Source organism: Dromiciops gliroides, chromosome 6 (genome assembly GCF_019393635.1).
Source record: "Dromiciops gliroides isolate mDroGli1 chromosome 6, mDroGli1.pri, whole genome shotgun sequence".
Classification (NCBI taxonomy): Eukaryota; Metazoa; Chordata; class Mammalia; order Microbiotheria; family Microbiotheriidae; genus Dromiciops; species Dromiciops gliroides.
The window spans coordinates 261,083,003-261,102,175 of NC_057866.1; the positions used below are offsets into that span (position 1 = coordinate 261,083,003).

Here is a 19,173-nt window from a genome sequence, read left to right on the forward strand (position 1 = left end):
CAAGTGTACCCACATAGTTGATTTTAAGAATAACTCCCACATCAGCAACAAGTCTATTTCTGTTTATGAAAATATGATCTATTTCATCCCTTGGGATACTATTTGGTCTCATGTCTACCAATTCTTTTTCAAAGAAAGTATTCATAATATAAAGTCATGAGACTTCCATGCAATGTATGTCTGTGGTTTCTCTTATTAGTTCTTCCTGAACTACTCTTCCCCATGGATGAGCCTTCCCTGCTTATGAGACCTCTAATTTTTTTAAGACTCTCCCTCCTCAGAGAGTAGCTTACTAACTAATTCCCAAGTATTATCTCCTACTAAGGAGTACCTAGGTGGTGCAGTGGATAGAGCACCAGGCCTGGAGTGAGTTCATCTTCCTGAGTTCAAATCTGACCTCAGACACCTGCTAGCTGTGTGACCCTGGGCAAGTCACTTAACCCTGTTTGTCTCAGTTTCCTCATCTGTAAAATGAACTGGAAAAGGAAACGACAAATCATTTCAGTATCTTTGCCAAGAAAACCCCAAATGGGGTCACAAAGAGTTGAACACAACTGAAAAAACAATTGAACAACAAGAATCTTCTACTAACCATATTTTAGGATTTTTTTCAATGATTAAATAGATCTGTGAATTCAGAGTCCTACCTAAATGACCTCCTTTAGCCTGACCTTGTAAATTTCTTTGCATTCATCCAAGTCTTTTACAGCTCTTTTTATTCTTATAATAGTCTAATCTTACATCCTTCACCCACTCCTAATTTCAGGAGGTCCCTAAGGTGCTCTATGCCCATAATGCAACAATATGTTTCAACCAATTTGGTTCCCATTTTTTTTTCAGGATTATAATATTCAGCAATTCAGGCTTGCTACCATAAGCCCTAAGCATGCAATACTGCAGTGACATAAGGCAACAATGTTATATACAATTAATAAGTGGCAAGTGAATCAGCAAACCTATGCCATTTGGTAGCAATGCAACAGAAATGACGAACCGATGTCCATGAGAAACAATTTGAATAAATGCACTCATGTGTCACAACCAGTATTTAACCAGGCAAATGACATCTAATAGGTCAGTACAATATGCATAACATCAGAAACAACAAAAAAAAATGCATTTACGATCCTCCTGTCACTGCATTGAATTGATTATGAAAGAAGACATTTTCCCTGAGACACACAAAAAAAATTCAATTAAAAAGACCATGGTGTTTTCCTGGAATCAGGTATGGGTTTGTTTTTGTTTTTTTAAAGGTGCATAGGCAAGAAAATTTTTGGAAAAGTTGATCTGAAAAAGAAAAAAAAATCCAGAAAATGATTTCAAAAGAAAACAACAAACAAAATTAATATTCAGCTGAAAGTGGAGAAAAACATAGGAAAATAAGTATTTTTGAAGAGCTAGGGAATGCCTACGGTGGTTTTAGTAAAACCTAAAAATCCCAAAAGAAAGAGAAAGTAAAAAAATAACATTTGAAAAATAATCTGGAGCACAAAATAACTAAAAAAGAACATTACAAAATTACAAAAAATAAGCATGATCCCAAAGGAGAGCTATTAGAAGACATCTTTACCTCTTCTTTTGCAGAGGTGGCAGGTCAACAGGAGTGGAACATCAGATAGAGTTTCAGATTTGTTCAATGTATTGATTAATTTTGCTGGTTTTCTTTTCTCTTTCCTTTTAAAATTTTTGTTTCTTTTAAGATATTATTTGTAATATGGGACTCTCTAGAGGAAGAAAAGGGATATAGGGGCAAAGTGAGGCAATGTTAAATGTACATATATGTGTATGTATGTATATATATATATATACACACATATAATTCTTTTTAAAAATATCAATGTTTGTTTTAACATAACAAAGAGGACAAGCTTCCACATGTAAAGGATATCAGACATCTCATCGGACTGTTCCACATGTGACGGTTCTCATGGCTATAATAAAGTCCAGATGTAATATGGGACCCAGATGTGATCTGCCTCATTAGCAGGGAATGATGAGTTTGTATTTGGTGCTGAATAACACCAAAGTTAACAGCCCAACTGCAGCATTGCCAAGGCCAAGCCCAGTTTTCCATATAGGTTTTTATATCTATTGCTAAGAACTAGCTGTCCAAACAACAACAAATCATATATTCTCTCTCTCTGGTTGGCTCCAGAGCCTTCCCCTCCATCCTTCTACTGAAGAGAGAAACAAACCACCTCCCTCTACCAGTCACATCATTATGAAAGTTATTATGCCAATCAGGGTTGGGGATCTGAAACTTTTTTTTTCTCATATCAAGTGGGAATGAGTTTTTAAATGAGGAAATCATGGAAATTAATTGGGGAACCATTCAACTGAAATACCATAGGAAATAGAATAAGCTACTCTCTCCTCTCCTGCAAGGAGAGGAAATAAGAGGTGAATGTTCAGTCAGTTAATGGAGGACCACTTGTCTGCTAGCAAAAGCAAAGAGCAAATGGTACATGGTATGGGTCCCTCACCAGCCCACTCCACAATCTGCTGCTTTCAACTGGCAACTGATTATCTGACCAGAGCATCTGCAGCTCCATCATCCCTTTGTATCCTTCAACTCCCCTTAGGGTCATTACCAAGTGTTCACCCCCAAAGTTTACCCAGTTTCCTGCTAACACAGTCTAGGTTACAATCCTATTCTCCATCTCTTCAGAATAGCAGCAACAACTCCTCAGCCTCATTGCTGCATGTTATTCCTCCCCCTTTCTGAAACCCATTTAAATTCAATGAAATAAATGGGCATTGGGGATGCAGACTCTGGGTACAAATGTCTGCTTAGCCACCATTATCGCATCCTACAGAAAGAGAGGAGGGTGAGAGGTTACTTTGGATTTCATACATTAACATTCTAAATCATCCCTGGAAATACTCCTTCTTTTAACAATTTTTTTTAATTTTTGCTAGACAATGAGGGTTAAGTGACTTGCCCAGGGTCACACAGCTAGTAAGTGTCAAGTGTCTGAAGTCAGATTTGAACTCAGGTTCTCTTGAATCCAGAGCTGGTGCTTTATTCACTGCACCACCTAGCTGCCACCCCCCCCCCTTTAACAATTCTTGAAAGGAATTCTAGGAACAACCCAGGAAGCAAAAAAGCAGACACAAGCTAATAATCTTGCATTCTTCTTAGATTATGTGTCTTATAACATCAGCACCCTGAGGCCTCAGTTAGGGGATGAACCAGATTCTCCCTTGCTATACAGAACAATGAGCGAAGCAGCCTTGGTGAGGAAGAAGAAGGTAAACCTCAGCAAGATAGAGAGAAGAGCTCAACAGAATCACAGGGTTTCTATTAATGGCCATTTCTATGACCATGAGGTGAGTTAAAAATCAGTGGGCAGGGAAGGGGTTGTGAAGTATGGGTCATTGAATAGGATTTTTTTGTTGACTTTTATATGTTTTTTCAGTTGATATAGTTTTCTCTCCTATCCACCTCCCTTCTTCCCCCAATTAAAAGGGAAGGAGGAGGAAAGAGAAAAGGGGAAAAGAAAGAGTGGAGGGGAAAGTAAAGGGAAGGAAAAGGAAAAAAATCTATAAAACAGATATTCATATTCAAGCAAAACAAATTTCCATACTGACCATTTCCAAAACATATATCTCATTCTGCACCCTGACTCATCACTTTTTTTTTTTTTGGTGAGGCAATTGTGGTTAAGTGACTTGCCAAGGGTCACACAGCTAGTAAGTGTCAAATGTCTGAGGCCAGATTTGAACTCAGGTACTCCTGACTCCAGGGCCAGTGCTCTATCCACTGTACCACTTAGCTGCCCCATGTCCCTCACTTCTTATCAGTTGGGATAAAGTATGCTCTCTCATTGGTCCTCTGGAATCATGATTGCTAATTGTGTTGATCAGAGTTCTTGAATCTTTCAAAATTGTTTATTTTTACAATGCTTTTGCTGTTCTATAAACGCTATCCTCGTTTTACTAGGATTTTTAACAAATGCTTTGTGAGAAAGAGCTCATTTTACTAAAGGCATGGAGAACAAAACCTCATTTCCAAGGGTGTAGACACTTGTTAGCATTTCCCAACAACCATTCCAACCTGACTCCTTTTCTTTCTACCTTGGAAGTGTACAAGCAGCATATCCTCTGAAATCTAGAGAAATGGAAATTTCCCTTCCAGATGCCCCTTGATGTTTTTCTCAACTTGGTCTTACTCCCATTTCAACTTTTCTCCATTTGACCCTCTAAGGATTTACAATAGCCACCTGTTCTAGCCCCAACCTTTTTACTCCTTGTATAATGTTTGGTCATATTTATATAGCACTTTCAGTCAGAAAAATAGCATCCATTAAGCACCTACTATGTGCCAGATACTGTTCTAAGCGGGGGGGGGGGGGGCGGGGGGGGGGGAAAGGGAAAGATATAATTCCTGCTGTCAAGGCGTTCACCATCTAATGACCTTTCACTTGCTTCAAATTTTTTCACAGTTACTATAGCTAAATGTTTTTTTCCTCCATCCTATTCCCTCCCCCATGACATTTACTTTTCTATCTTCTTTCACCCTATCTCTCTTCAAAAGTGTTTTGCTTCTGACTGTACCTTCCCCCAATCTGCCCTCCCTTCTTTCATCCCCTCTTATCCTCTTCCCCTCCTACTTTCCTGCAGGGTAAGATAGATTACTATACCCAATTGGGTGAGTATGTTATTCCCTCTTTGAGCCAATTCTGATGAGAGTAAGGCTCACTCACTCCCCAACACCTTCCCCATCTTCCCCTCCATTCCATTAGCTTTTTGTTGCTTCTTTTATGTGAGAGACTTTACCCCCATTCCACCTCTCCTTTTCCCTTTCTCCCAGTGCATTCCTCTCACCTCTTAATTCTATTTTTTTTAAAGATGTCATCCCTTCATATTCAACTCACACTTGCGTCCTCTGTCTAAATATACTCCATTCAGCTGGCCTAATAATGAGAAAGTTCTTATGAGTTACAAGTATCATCTACCCATGTAGGCATGTTAACAGTTTAACTTTTTAATATCCCTTATGATTTCTTTTTTCCTGTTTACCTTTTTATGCTTCTCTAGGCTAATGACTTTTCAGGTTTGCAAAATACTCTCCTCTCTTCCCTAGAAGATACTTGAGAGAATGTTGCAAAAGATGATGTGTGTACCAAGCAGAGAAAACAGCAGCACCATCTCTTGAAGACACAGTCCCAATTATAGGGATCCACCTATCACAGCTCATAGAACATAGATTTAGAATTAGAAAGTACCTTAAAAGTCAGTGAGTCCAAATCTTATAAAAACAAATGTTGAAAACTATCTCTATGTGTAACTAGAAAATAATAAAACACTTTTATTTTCTATTATAAGGGATGACTCTCTGCATGTGAGAAGGGAGGCATATATTCAGGAACTGAAGATGTTACAAAAAATAAAAGCTATGTAAGAATTAAAAATCAATAATCAATTAATAGTATCTTTACAAAAAAACTGTATAAGATATTCACAGATTCAGACCATGCTCCATTCTATTATTTTGTACCCAGAAATTCCTGTTGCTGATGCTCTAGGGTCTAGAGTCTGAGCCTTCTGAAAATAGAAGAATCAGGCCTTAGGATATGACGATAATGTTTATTTCCCTCTTCCAGACATCAATTTTTACTCCAGCCTTTGGATCTGAAACCAAAGTGAGAATAAACAGTAACATGAGAACAGAAGAAGTCATAAAACAGCTTCTACAAAAATTCAAGGTAAGGTTTCCTGCTGAACTCAAGTGGAAGTCACTAGTCCATCTCTTTGGTGACTTCTTGGGTGCAAAAATTCAGTGCAATCTCTGCCACGACTATTTCTTTTTTTTTCTTTTCTTTTCTTTTCTTTTTTTTTTTTTTTGTGAGGCAATTGGGGTTAAGTGACTTGCCCAGGGTCACACAGCCAGTAAATGTTAAGTGTCTGAGGCCGGATTTGAACTCAGGTCCTCCTGACTCCAGGGCTGGTGCTCTGTCCACTGCACCATCTAGCTGCTCCATTGCCACGACTATTTCTACCACCGCCAATCTCAGGGGTCCTGTCTTGCTTCTCTAGGCCTGTGTTTTCAACCACCCTATCTCTTATGGGTAGGCAAAGATGTAGACCTGAGCCCCTTCCATCCTTGCCCTGGTACCTGAAAAAGAGTCTAGCCAACCTCTTATTTTTTTAATAGGGTTGTATCACTATTCCATTTAGGGAAACTTAGGAGATGATTAGTACAGACAAATCATTGGGAAACCATAAAAAATTCTGCAAGTACCCGAGTCAACCCTCTCTGATACTTGGGGCTCCCAGAATGGCCACCCAGGCTAAGGAAACTATGTCCTTTATTAGTGGGTTTGCTTCTACTCAGTGATCTGGGGACCATCCTCTAGTCTCTGTCTCTCTTTCACTCCATCGTCTCGACAGCATGGGTCTATATCCACTCTGTAGCTTGTTGTAATGATTGGAATGACACCACCTGCTGGAGAGCTACTGTAGGAAAGCTCCGCCATGAGGAGAAGGCATCTGAGGGCAAGCTATGTGGTGTCAGAAAGTGTCATTTACTTGTGGGTACTGTCTATCAAGGCTACCAGCCAATCAACTTGAGGATCCTCCCATTTTGGGGAGGAGGACAAAAAGTAGGAAGTGGACACTAGCAGAGGGCTTTTTCCTCTTTTTGGTTCCTGACCTCACCATGGTGGGTCAGATGATGGGGTCTCTTAGAAATAGTTAGATTTTTACCTTTCTCTCTGATCCTAATGCTCTTTAATAAATACTTAAACACTTAAATACTCTTGCTAAAGCTTATAATTTATTGGCGCCACTCATTAGATTTTAGATAGTATAGCTAGAATTTTAGCCCCTTACATTGTTAATGTTGCTTTTTCTCTCATCAATCAGAAGACAGAATTGGTTCAAAGCAAAGACAGGTGATGAAATAGCATAGCAAGAAAAGTCACACTAGAATATTAACTAGGGCACACTATCTTAAAACACACCATCAGTGGGGAGGGTAGGCATTTATAGAAAAATGGCAAATGGGGAATATATGCAAAAGGAAAATGTGTGGGCAGGATACTTGTATGGAAGAGCAAGTTATGTCTGCCTTCCCTGTTCTCCACACCTCTACACCTACCTCCTGAGATCACTTATATCTTTTTAATGATGCCATTGCATTGCTCTCAATGAACCTGCTCCTCCTTGGGTGTGGTGAGCCATTGCCAGTCATCCTGACCTTTTTCTTGCCACTGGACTCTAGTGACTCTGGAGGAGAGAATAAGGCAGATGACTTTACTCATCTCTGCTTCACTTAAATCCAATTCACTTACAAGTCAAGTCATCACCCTTGTGATTTCATTGGTCTTCTTCAAGGACAAAGGAGGAACAACAACAAACAATTTCCACTATTTCCAACTAGTCTCATAGTGACTGCTGGATGCACAGTCTCAGTGATGCCTTGATATCACCATCTAATGTGGTAGTTTATAGCTCCTGGGTACAAAGTCTCTATGAGGCAATGATGGCTGCTACCAGCTTCTGATCTCTTCTTTAATCTCTAGTTGGCTACAATTTAGAAGCTAGAACCTCTCCCTGATAAGAGAAGGCTGATTGCTTTTTTAGTCATTGCCACCAGTCATTCAGTAAGTATTTATTAAATGCCTACTATGTGTTGGGGCAGCTAGGTGGCACAGGGGATAAAGCACCAGCCCTGGATTCAGGAGGACCTGAGTTCAAATCTGACCTCAGACACTTGACGCTTACTAGCTATGTGACCCTGGGCAAGTCACTTAACCCTCCATAGCTCCAAAAAAAGAAAAAAGAAAGAAAGAAATGCCTACTATGTGTAAAGCACTGTACTGAGTATAAAAGAAGCAGCTAGTAGGGCAGTGGATTGAACTCTAAGCCTGGAATCACGAAGACCTGAGTTTGAGTGTGGTCTCAGACAACTAACTGTGTGACTCTGGGAAAGTCACTTAACCTCCACCTGCCTCAGTTTCCTCAGCTGTTAAATGGATATAATAATAGTACCTACTTTGTGGGGTTGTTGTGAGGATCAAATGAGGTATTTATCCACTTATCACAGCTTCTCGTACACAGTAGCTGCTATATAAATGCTTATTCCCTTCCTTTCTCTTCCCCCCAAAAGATAGTCCTTGCCCTCAAGAAGCTCACTGTCTAAAGGGAGAGTCAGCAATTATGTATAAATAAGATTTGTCCAGGATAAATTGGAGATAATCAATGGAAGAGGTATCAGGAAAGGTTACTTATAGAAGGTGAGATTTTAGCTGGTACTTAAAGGAAGTCAGGGGAGCCAAGAGGTAGATATAAGAAGGGTTGCAATATCCAGGGAACCAAGCAGAGCTCTCTCAAGCTAAGAGGAAGCCTTTTAGACTCCTGTTTCTAGGTGGGCCAAAGACCAGGGTTACTGGGAACTATCTAGCTTCAGGCCTTACACATTCCTAAGATTCTCTCTGGCTTAGCACCCAAATGAATTAGAGTTGGAGCAAAAGATAAGCTCAGAAACACTATCATCTTCCTCTGTCTAATCCTCCTCCTTCCTCCCAAGACCCCTATGCCTTTACTGTTCATATCTGTTGAAAACAAAGCCCCACTTGGTACTACCTTATTTTGACTAACTGGGGGGAAGGAGGAACCCGTTTCTCCTGAAAATTCTTAATGTTGGTGATAATCCTGGCTCAGTGGATAGAACACTGCACCTGGAGTGAGAAAGATATGAGTTCAAATCTACTCCAAAATGCTACCCACCTCTGTGACTGTTGACTTGACCTTGGTATCCTACCTCAGTTTACTCATCCATAACCTTGCAGGGTTGTTGTGAAGATCAAATGAAACAATATTTGTAAAGTTGTTTGAAAAAAACTTTTAAGGTCAGTATAAATGCTATTGTTGTTGTCCTTTGAAGATATTCAGAAAATTAGCTTTGGATTTTCTTAAGATTTTGCACATTATTTGGATTTTCTCCTTATTAGTCTAAATGAATCCCTTCTGGGCTTTTCCTGACCATAGCAGATGAGCTCACTGTGCAGCATGAGATCCCTCTCTGCCATCACTCACCTTGTGAGCCCCCCTGCACCCACAGCCTTGGGATTATTCCCCCACCTTCCCAGCCCTTATAGGACTGGGAGTTCCACACTGGCACATGAGAGTTAACCAAAGTATTTTTACACTACTGTTTATTTTTCTTTAACAGATTGAAAATGACCCCCAGGATTTTGCTCTTTACATTATCTATGCAACTGGAGGTAAGAAAAGGAGATAATTCAAATCATCTGATTCTTTTCACAAGCCCTTCTTTTAAAGGGTGATGGGGTTTTCTTCTTATTTTAACCAGTAAGAAAGGCAGAAGACAAAGCTTCTTCATTCTGGTAAAAGTGGAAGGAGTCAGCATTTTTGTGCCACCATTTTATATTTAAGGCAACATAGGATTCCAGATACTCCTAGAAATTTGATAACATACAAAGGCCCAGAGAATGTTTGGCACCTATCAACTAGACCCTGCATTTTTTTTTTTTTTAAGGATAAAACATAGTGTTCTTCAAATGGAGATCAGAACCCTCAAGAGATCTCCAGTGCCAGGCCAAGAGTCCTTTATGGCTCATAAGACTTGAGTTGGGTAGTGCACTCTTGTTATGTCAGTTCTTGACTCTGTAATGCCCCACTTCTATAGCAACTAAATGGTACAATGGATGAAACCCTGGACTTGGAGTTGGGAAGAACTGAATTCAAATCCTCCGTCAGACACTTAATAATAATGTGTGATCCTGGGCAAGTCACTTCACCCGTATGTGCCTCGGTTTCCTAATCTGTAAAATGGGAATGATGACAATAATACCTCTTTCCGAGAGTTGTGAGAATGATGTGAGATATTTGTAATGGGCCTTATGAACTTTAAAGTATTACATAAACACTAGCCATCCATATTTCACTGTTCCCTCATTTTCACCTCCCTTCCAGTCTCACCTTTCTAATGCTGCTTCCTTAGATATAGCTTTAACTTTGTAGATACAGATGGGTGAGACTCTGAGATTGAAACTGGTAATTCCCCAAACTCATGAAAGGTACTATTATCATAATTCCCTTCAAAATAACATATAACTATATTTTTTTCCCAAGGGAGGAAAAACAGAGACTAGAGAAATAATTGAGGGGGGGACAGTAATGAAGATTATAATTTCACCAAAAAAAGCTCCTGAAATAAAAAATTTAAACACCCTTGAGAAAACTTGGGAAATTCATTGATTTTATTAGAATGAAAAAGAAGAAAAAAGAAAAGCTCCATGAAAATATTACTATACCATTAAAAAATTTATATAAAGTCAGGGAATCATGGAAATACTTATAAAAATTGATATCCAGTATAGTAAGCAGAACCAGGAAAAGAAGACGCAAAATAAAAATACACATAACAGAATGTAGACTCTTTGAACTACTTTTCTTCTCTTTTTTTTTTTCCAATTCTTTATTACTGTAACAATTGGAATGACATAACCTGCTGGAGACTTACTGTAGGAAAGCTCCACCATGAGGAGAAGGCGTCTGAGGGCAAGCCATGTGGCTTTTCTTTGGCATCAGGAAGTGACACCAAAGTCATATATATATATATATATATATATATATATGAGGTCAGAAGTTCTTGACCACAAAATCTAGAACTGAGATAATAACCAGGATTATATGTCCAAAAAGGATGGAAGAGACAAGTAAATACCCTCTTGCCCTGTTGTAAGCAATAGTTTGCAAGGAAGGCTGAAATAGAGCTTAATGCTTGGTAATTACTAAGCTCATAATGTGTAAAGAGAGTGATATAACCTGAGGTCATATGGGAGGTACTGGAGTAAAGGGGGAGGGTTATTGGATTAAAAGGAAAATTGTGATTTAAAGAGCACAAGGGAGACTCAGACCTAGAGAAATCGATCACTATCCCCAGGCATCAGTGGAATGATGAGTGATCAACTGCAGAAATATAGTCTTATTTGGTAGACTCTGTCAGGGTTCAGCAATGATTCTTGATCTGTGGTGAAGTCATGTTTTTAGAGTCCTACTCTGTACTCTGTCTTGTCTATGTCCCCATGGGGTGTGGAAGGAGCCCCAGGTCAGCTTCCTCATATGTAAAATGAAAGAGCTGAACTAGACCAGGGCTTTCTTAAACTTTGCCCACTTGAGACCCCTTTTTGCCCAAGAAATTTTTAGGCAAACCCAGGTATATAGGTATATGAAATGGGTATACATAACCTTTTACTGTTGCCAAATTTTTCATGAGCTCTACATTCAGTTGCATAACCCCAAATGGTGTCGTGACCCATAATTTAAAAGTTAGGGCCTAGACAACTTCAAAATTCCCCTTTACTTCTAAAAACTTGACCTTATGATACCAAAGTCAGAATCTGTAGTTGGGTCATTCTTAATTTGTGGACAGAAGGCTCTGTGAAACCCAATAGTCTGTTCCCTTCAGCTAAATAATCTTCCCCGACTAAATTAGTCACATATCTGAATTATGTTCTCTTCATAGAGATGAGTAAGACATCCAAGTTAAAGAGTAAAGAAACTCATATGCAACTGTAGACTAGAGACTATTAAATACAAATCAAGACCTAGCATTTATTTCTTTTGAAAGTTCAGAGAGAAGAAAAAAAAAGGAAAATATAGAATAGGTCCCATAGCCTCTCACTTCCAGTGGTTATTTTTTTTCTTGCCATAGTATCTCATACCAAGTAGGCTCAATAAATGTTTGTTCAATTCTGTTGATTTCAGGGGTGTCATGTATTGTCTGATCACAAAATGCTTGTATACATGTCAGAAATGGGCAGCTAGGTGACACAGTGAATAGAGCCCTGGCATTCAGAGGACCTGTGTTCAAATCTAGCCTCAGATACTTACAAGTTATGTGACCCTGTGCAAGTCACCTAACCCTGTTTGCTTCAGTTCCTCATCTGTAAAAGACAAATCCCTCCAGTATCTTTTATTGTTGTTGTTTGGGGTTTTTTTTTTGGGGGGGGGAGCAGGGCAATGAGGGTTAAGGGACTTGCTCAGGGTCACACAGCTAGTAAGTGGCAAGTGTCTGAGGCTGGATTTGAACTCAGGTCCTCCTGAATCCAGGGCTGGTGCTTTATGCACTGCACCACCTAGCTGCCCTTCCAGTATCTTTTAGAAGAAAACTCCAAATGGGGTCATGAAGAGTTTGACTTGGCTGAAAACAATTGAACTATCACATGTCAGAAATATTTGGGGTAAAGAAAGAATGAAATGTCAAGGTATATTGTCTAATGCAATACCAAAATGGGGCCCAAAATTTGGGTGTATATCCAAGGTAAGGTGATTCTTTATGATATCATGTCAAACCTTAGAGTGGAATGAAACTAGGGAAGAATGAATGAGTGAAATTAAGCATTTAGTAAGCACTTACAAAGTTCTATGTTAAGCACTGTGGGTACACATTTAAAAAGGAAGACAATCCCTGCTCTCAAGAAGTTCACATTTTAATGGCAGAGCTAACACATAGGAAAGGTTTCAGCTGCAAGTGATGGAAAAGCCCCATGGTCCTTAGGGTAGAGCAGTAAAGCAGATGTTAATGTTTCTTCTTTAATATCATTTCCATTTTTTTTTTTTTGGTGAAGCATTTGGGGTTAAGGGACTTGCCCAGGGTCACGCAGCTAGTAAGTGTTAAGTGTCTGAGGCTGGATTTGAATTCAGGTCCTCCTGACTCCAGGGCCAGTGCTCTATTACTGCGCCACCTAGATGCCCCTTAATATCATTTCCATTTATAAAATCCTGTCCATTTCTGATGATGAAACTTTTGACAGTTCTAAGGACTTTGGTGGCAAGAACTTTCTGTTCTGGGTCTTCATAAAGCCCCTGTAGGGGCAATGGCCAGGCTAATTCTCCAAAGGCACTGCTTCCCAGGATCATGGTTTGGGGCACCAGGCTGGAAGCCTGGCTATCCCCAAGGCTCTTGGGTTCAGGGACTTGGGCAGTCTCCATCAGGGTCTGAAGGAAGATGGTCGTCAAGTTGGTTTGACCTGCCTGGCACATGCTGCCTCTTGCCTGCCTCCCAAGATACATTGGTTATTTCATCTAGGCTAGCTTGGCTGCCTCTTCCACAAGAGTTCTTTTCCCAAATGATGGCTGTGGGTTGGAAGCAAGACTCATGAGTGGTCTGGGAGGGTGGGAAGAACAAGCATTTCTAATTCTTAAATGGAGGGCTATTTAATTTCACCACTTTGATGAGGAAACACCTAAAATAGCCTCTACTTTCTTATCCCCTGAGTTCTCTTCTTTGAGACTGATGCATTGTAGGATAAAAAGAAAGTGAAATTCTTCATTCTTTTCTCCCTAATTTCAACCCCCAAATTTTACTTGTGCATTTTTAAAATTTTATTGATGCCAATTTTAATATCACCTTCATATCTCTTTCCCCCCTCCCACCCAGCAAGTCATTCCCTGTAACAAAAATATTTTTTTTTTAAAAAAGAGAGAAGAAAAAGAGTTTGAAACCTTCCTAAATCAACTGAGTCTGGAAGCATGTGCAACATTAAACCCTAATCCCCAACCTCTAAAAATAAGGGGGAAATATCTATTTTCTCAACTATTCTTCAAGAAGAAACTTCTTGGTCATTATAATTACCTGGTGTTTAGTTTGGATTGTTTTTACTCTATCCATTTCAAGTATTGTACCGATCAATCGGTAAATATTTATTAAGCACCTACTATGTGCCAGGCACTGTTAAGCACCAGGGATACAAAAATAGGCAAAATACGATCCCTGACTCTCAAGGAATTTATAATCTAATGAGGGAGACAACATTGAAATAAATATGTACAAAGCAAGCTATGTACCAGATAAATAAGAAAAAATTAATAAAGAGAATGCACTGGAATTTAAAGAGCTTGGAAAGCTTGAAGTCTTGTGTATACTATTTTCCTGGTTCTGCTTCTCTCTACATCAGTCTATATGTCCTCTCATACTTCTCTGAATTGTTCATATACATCATTTTTCATAGCATGGATTAACATTCTCATATGACATTTTTCTTAACTTGCCTTTTCACCAGTCTCTGTTTTTATTTCCAGAAAAGAGACGGCTAAAGAACACAGACATTCCCTTATTCCAGAGGCTGTTGCAGGGTCCCTCACAAAAGAACGCTAAGATTTTCCTCATGGACCAAGACGCAGAAGAAATCAGCAGTGATGTATGTGACTTCAGTATCTGGAATCTTTCTTTGCTTTCTTTGCAACTCAATGCTTCTCATAAATATGATTTATTTCATCTCTCCCTTTCTTAGGTAGCTGAATACCTTAACTATCACTTTTGTTTCTTGCAATCAATCCTTCAAAGATTAAATGAAGAAGAAGCACAAGAGATTAAAAAAATAATCACAAAGTGAGTAGAAAGTCTAATATTAAGTTCAATTGGTTTTGCTACCAAGCCAAAGTACATTCAAATATTTTTCTTTTTTTAACTTTTCAGATTCAGTACAGAGAAGTATTTTATATTAAAACATCTTCGAAATAAAATGACAGTAAAGACAGAAACAACAGTATAATGCAACTAACACCATGGATCAAACACTTCAGCCAAGTGAAAAGTATTTACATACTTAATGAGTGCATGTATATTGTAGCTACATGCATTTATATAAATACACAGAAACTTCAAGCTTGTAGAAAATTGTCTGAGCAGACAATTTACCTCCATGTGAAGAGGTAAAGTTACCTTCATGTTGTAGTTGGGACACTATGTATAGCTGGGCATTTTGGACAGTATGAATTAAAACCCTATCCCTTAGTTTTGTCAACTAACTCTTTGCAAGAAATGACAAGTGAAATGGGAACTAAAGAGTGTAAACATTTTTTTAAAAAAAGATACATGTGGGGGCAGCTAGGTGGCGCAGTGGATAAAGCACCAGCCCTGGATTCAGGAGTTCCTGAGTTCAAATCCGGCCTCAGACACTTGACACTTACTAGCTGTGTGACCCTGGGCAAGTCACTTAACCCCCATTGCCCCGCAAAAAAAAAAAAAATACATGTTCTTTATGTTGCCAAGAAATTCACTTTCATTTTGAGTGGAGTCTATAGATCATTGATGACTCTTGGTTTTTCTTGAAAATGAGAATGATCTTGCAAGCTGGCAAATGAATGACTATTATGTGTGTGTAATCTTGCTAAAACTCCAGAGGACCAAAGGCTACAGAAGCTTAGTTACCCATAATATCTCCAGGTGTACCTTTCCCAGAGTTACTTGATTTCTGGTTCCTTTGACTTGACGGGGTCAAGCGTAGTCAGCATGACAATCTGGTAAAGGACCTAATCTGAAATTGACAAAGCTGTCTCTGACTTCATATTATTGTTTTCTGAAACTGACTTTCAAAACACGAAAGGAATTCTGAAATTTGGGATTTAGGATTTTTTTGTTATTGTTCTTATTCATAGTTGTTATTGTCATCAGTAATGATTTTTAAGTGATGCCTTATAAGGTTCAATAGGTCTTTTTCTTAATCTACCTCCATTTTATTTCTTGTTGATATTGTCTAAAATATTTCTAAAATGTTTTATATTTTATATAGACTAGAGCTCTGTATAAGTACACAGGTGGAAAATTACTTTTAAATATTGAAATACACATCACAGGCATTTCAAAGACAGATAATTCTAAATTATCACCAAAATATAGACAAGAGTGTGTTCATATGCATTAAATATTAAAAACTTCCTTGTATAGTATAATGTGTGATTGAGTTTTCATTACTTTATTTACTTTTTAGTAACTGTAAAGGAAAAGATGCGTCCTTGGTAGGAACTGGTAAATATGAGGCTGAGACTATAGACCATAACTCTTAGTGGTCTAACTCATGTTCACAGAGAATGTAGCCCATAACTTGTGCTGCTTATGATAGCTTTGCTTAGTTGAAAAGATTAAATTATTTATACCCTGAAAGAAGGGCTTGATAAAAATGAATTTCATAACAAATGCTTTTATTAAGCATTCACGATGTGCTAGATACTGTACCAAACTCTGGAAATACAAAGAAAAAATGTCCAACCCCTACCCTCAAGTAGCTCACTTTCTGGTGGAAGAGACAACATGCAAATAACTAACTGCTTTTGTATAAGATATCTGCAAATGGATATAAGATATGTGGAAATGGAAAGTATATCTTTTATAAAAGATAGAGCAAAGTGGAAGGTAATTTCCAAAGGAAGGCACTAGCAGTGGGGAGGCAGGGCAGTACAAGAGACTATGAGATTTGAGCCGAGTCTCAAAGGAGGACTGGAAACAAGGAGATGGAGAGGAGGAGGAGGAAGAGCATTCTGGCATGGGGATCTCCACTGCAAAAGCCTGGAGTTGGGAGGGAGTGTGTCATATGTGAGGAACAGCAAAGAGACCTATGTCACTGTACAGTAGAGTATGTGAAGGGAAGGGAAATATAAGAAGGAAAGAAAGGAAGGGTCTTCGGTTCCAAACAGAGAACTATATAGTTGATCCCAAAAGAGACAAGGAATCGCGAGAGTTTATTGAATTAGACAAGAGACATGCTCTAACCTGAACTTGACGAGAGCCACTTTGACACTTGGGGAGACTTGAGGCAGGGAGACTGGCCAAAAGCTATTGCAAAAGTCTGGGCTAGAGACAATGAGGACCTGTTAGTACAGTGGTGTCTGTGTGAATGATGAGAAGGGGACCTATAGAAGCAATATTGTGAAAGTAGCAATGAGCAAGATTTGGCAATGGATTGGATGGATCTCTGACATGAGTGAGAGAGAGGATCCAAGGATGATGCTGAGCTTGTCAACCTGAATGACCAGTATGATGGTAATGTTTCCTTCAACAGCTATAGGGAAGATTGGAAGAGGGAAAGGGTAGGGAGTGGATGTGGGGAAGGATAATGAATAATTTTTTTGTACGTGTCGACTTCTACAGAACATTCCTTTTGCAAGGTGTTAAAAGCAGCTGGCATGATGCAGGAGTGAAGGTTAGCAAAGAAAACATGGCTGGACATAAAGATCTGGAAATAACCTGTCTAGAGATGATCACTGAGCCCATAGTACCTAATAACATCACTGAGTGACTTAATAAAGAGGGAAAACTGGATCAATCAGAATACCCACTATTAGTAGCCATGCCCTAGATGAAGATCCTGCAAGGAAACAAAAAAAAGCAGTGAGAAAGGTAAGAGGAAGAGAACCAGGAAAGAGCTTAGAGAGGAGAGAGTATCTAAGAGGAGAGGGCAACAAGGAGCTTCACAGTTAACAGAGAGAGGAGCTCAGGAAGAATGAGGGTTGGAAAAGACCATTTTTTTTTTGTTCAGTTGTATTCAGTTGTGTCTGATACTTTGTGACCCCATTTGGGGCTTTCTTTTGGTTTGTTATTTCCTTCTCCAGCTCATTTTACAGATGAGGAAACTGAGGCAAACAGGACTAAGTGACTTGCCCAAGGTCACACAGCTAATTAGTGTCTGAGGCTGAGATCAAGAATGCATGTTAGGGGTTTTCCTTGGCAAGAAGAATTTCATCTCTATTTTTTTTCCAAAAAAAAAAAAAAATGGTATCAACTGTACTAATTTCAGGGAGTTAATAAATTAACAGCATCTTTATAGCAATTTAAACTTTGCCATTCAGACCCACACCATTCCTGTGAAGACTGTATTAAAGGTATCACTTTCAAAGATTTCGCAAATGGGAAAATAGCCTTAAAGAGGTTTGTCCAAAGTCATCGATAAGGATTTGAACCCAGGTCATCTTTACTCTTAAGTCTAGCACTCTGCCCCCTAAAGAGCAGTGTGATACAATACAAAAAAACCACCAAATTCAAAGTCAGAGGATATGAGATTGAATCCTTGCTCTGCCACTTAATATCTGCATAACCTTGGGCAAATAACTTCACCTCTCAAAATGGTATTTTGAGGGGGTATGGGGAAGGATGTTGGCCTAGATAAGATGTTCTTAGCCTGCATTACATGAACTTGGTTTTTGCAAACATTTTGATAATTGTATATGCAACAAATGCATTAGCACGCAAATTCACAAAGGAAAAGTTAGCTGAATTACAAGAAGACATACATGGCAACAATAGTAGTAGGAGATTTTAATGTCTTTCCATTTTGGACAAATCCAACAGAAAGATAACCAAAGGGGAGAATGTCAAGTGAACAAATTGCTAGAGAAAATAGAGCTAAAAATGTTTTGGCATCTTCTAAACAGAATTTCTAAAGAAAAAATATATATGTATGTGTGTATATGTGTAAGTGAATATGTATATACATACACATACATTACACACACACACACACACACACACACACACACATATATATATATATATATATATATATATATATATATATATATATATATATATGTCTCAGTACAACATGGAACTCTTACAAAAAAGAGACCATGTATCATGGCGCAGAGTTATTGTAAGTAAATGTAAAGAAGCAGAAATAGTAAACACATCCTTTATAGAAAATAACACAATAAAAATAGGAGTCAGTTTAGGGAGCACACCAAATGACAGAATCAGATGAAGACTTAACAATGAAATACTAAATAATGATTGGGCCAAAGAATAAATCATAGAAACAATTATGTGAAAGAAATGATAATGATGAAACAAAATAAGATTTCTGGAAAATTTCTATTTTATATATATTTATATATGTTGTATGTGTATGTATGTGTATGTTAATGCAGTTCTCAGGGGGACTAATATACCACTAAAAATATGTACTGTGCAGGGGCAAGTAGGTGATGCAGTGGATAAAGCATTGGCCCTGGATTCAGGAGGACCTGAGTTCAAATGCAGCCTCAGACACTTGACACTTACTAGCTGTGTGACCTTGGGCAAGTCACTTAACCTTCATTGCCCAGCCCCCCCCAAAAAATATATATGTACTGTGCTAAAAAAAAATTATAAGCAGCCAGGTTGTGCAGTGGATAAAGTGCCAGCCCTCGAGTATAGAAGACCTGAGTTCATATCTTCCCTCAGTTACTATGTGTGTGATGCTGGACAAGTTACTTATCCCCATTTGCCTCAGTTTCCTCATCTGTAAAATGAGTTAGAGAAGGAAATAGCAAACCGCTCCAGTATCTCTGCCAAAAACAAACTAACAAAACCCAAATGGGTCACAGAGTTAGACATGACTGGACAATAACTGAAGAAATTTTAAAAGAGAGGAATAATGAGGT

The 19,173-nt window shown here is 38.6% G+C and overlaps 1 protein-coding gene across 2 annotated transcripts in view; it reads left to right on the forward strand.

Annotated features, from left to right (window-relative positions):
* Positions 1-15,674, forward strand: part of RASSF6 (Ras association domain family member 6) — a 67,685-nt gene extending 52,011 nt beyond the window's left edge. For both annotated transcript variants that reach the window (XM_043969479.1, XM_043969480.1), the window contains exons 6-11: positions 3,146-3,333; positions 5,610-5,711; positions 9,182-9,233; positions 14,059-14,177; positions 14,271-14,368; positions 14,456-15,674. In XM_043969479.1, coding sequence (XP_043825414.1) covers positions 3,146-3,333; positions 5,610-5,711; positions 9,182-9,233; positions 14,059-14,177; positions 14,271-14,368; positions 14,456-14,531 — 635 coding nt within the window. In that variant the 3' untranslated portion in view covers positions 14,532-15,674. The remainder of the gene's footprint in view (positions 1-3,145; positions 3,334-5,609; positions 5,712-9,181; positions 9,234-14,058; positions 14,178-14,270; positions 14,369-14,455) is intronic.
* The last annotated feature ends 3,499 nt before the right edge of the window (positions 15,675-19,173 follow it).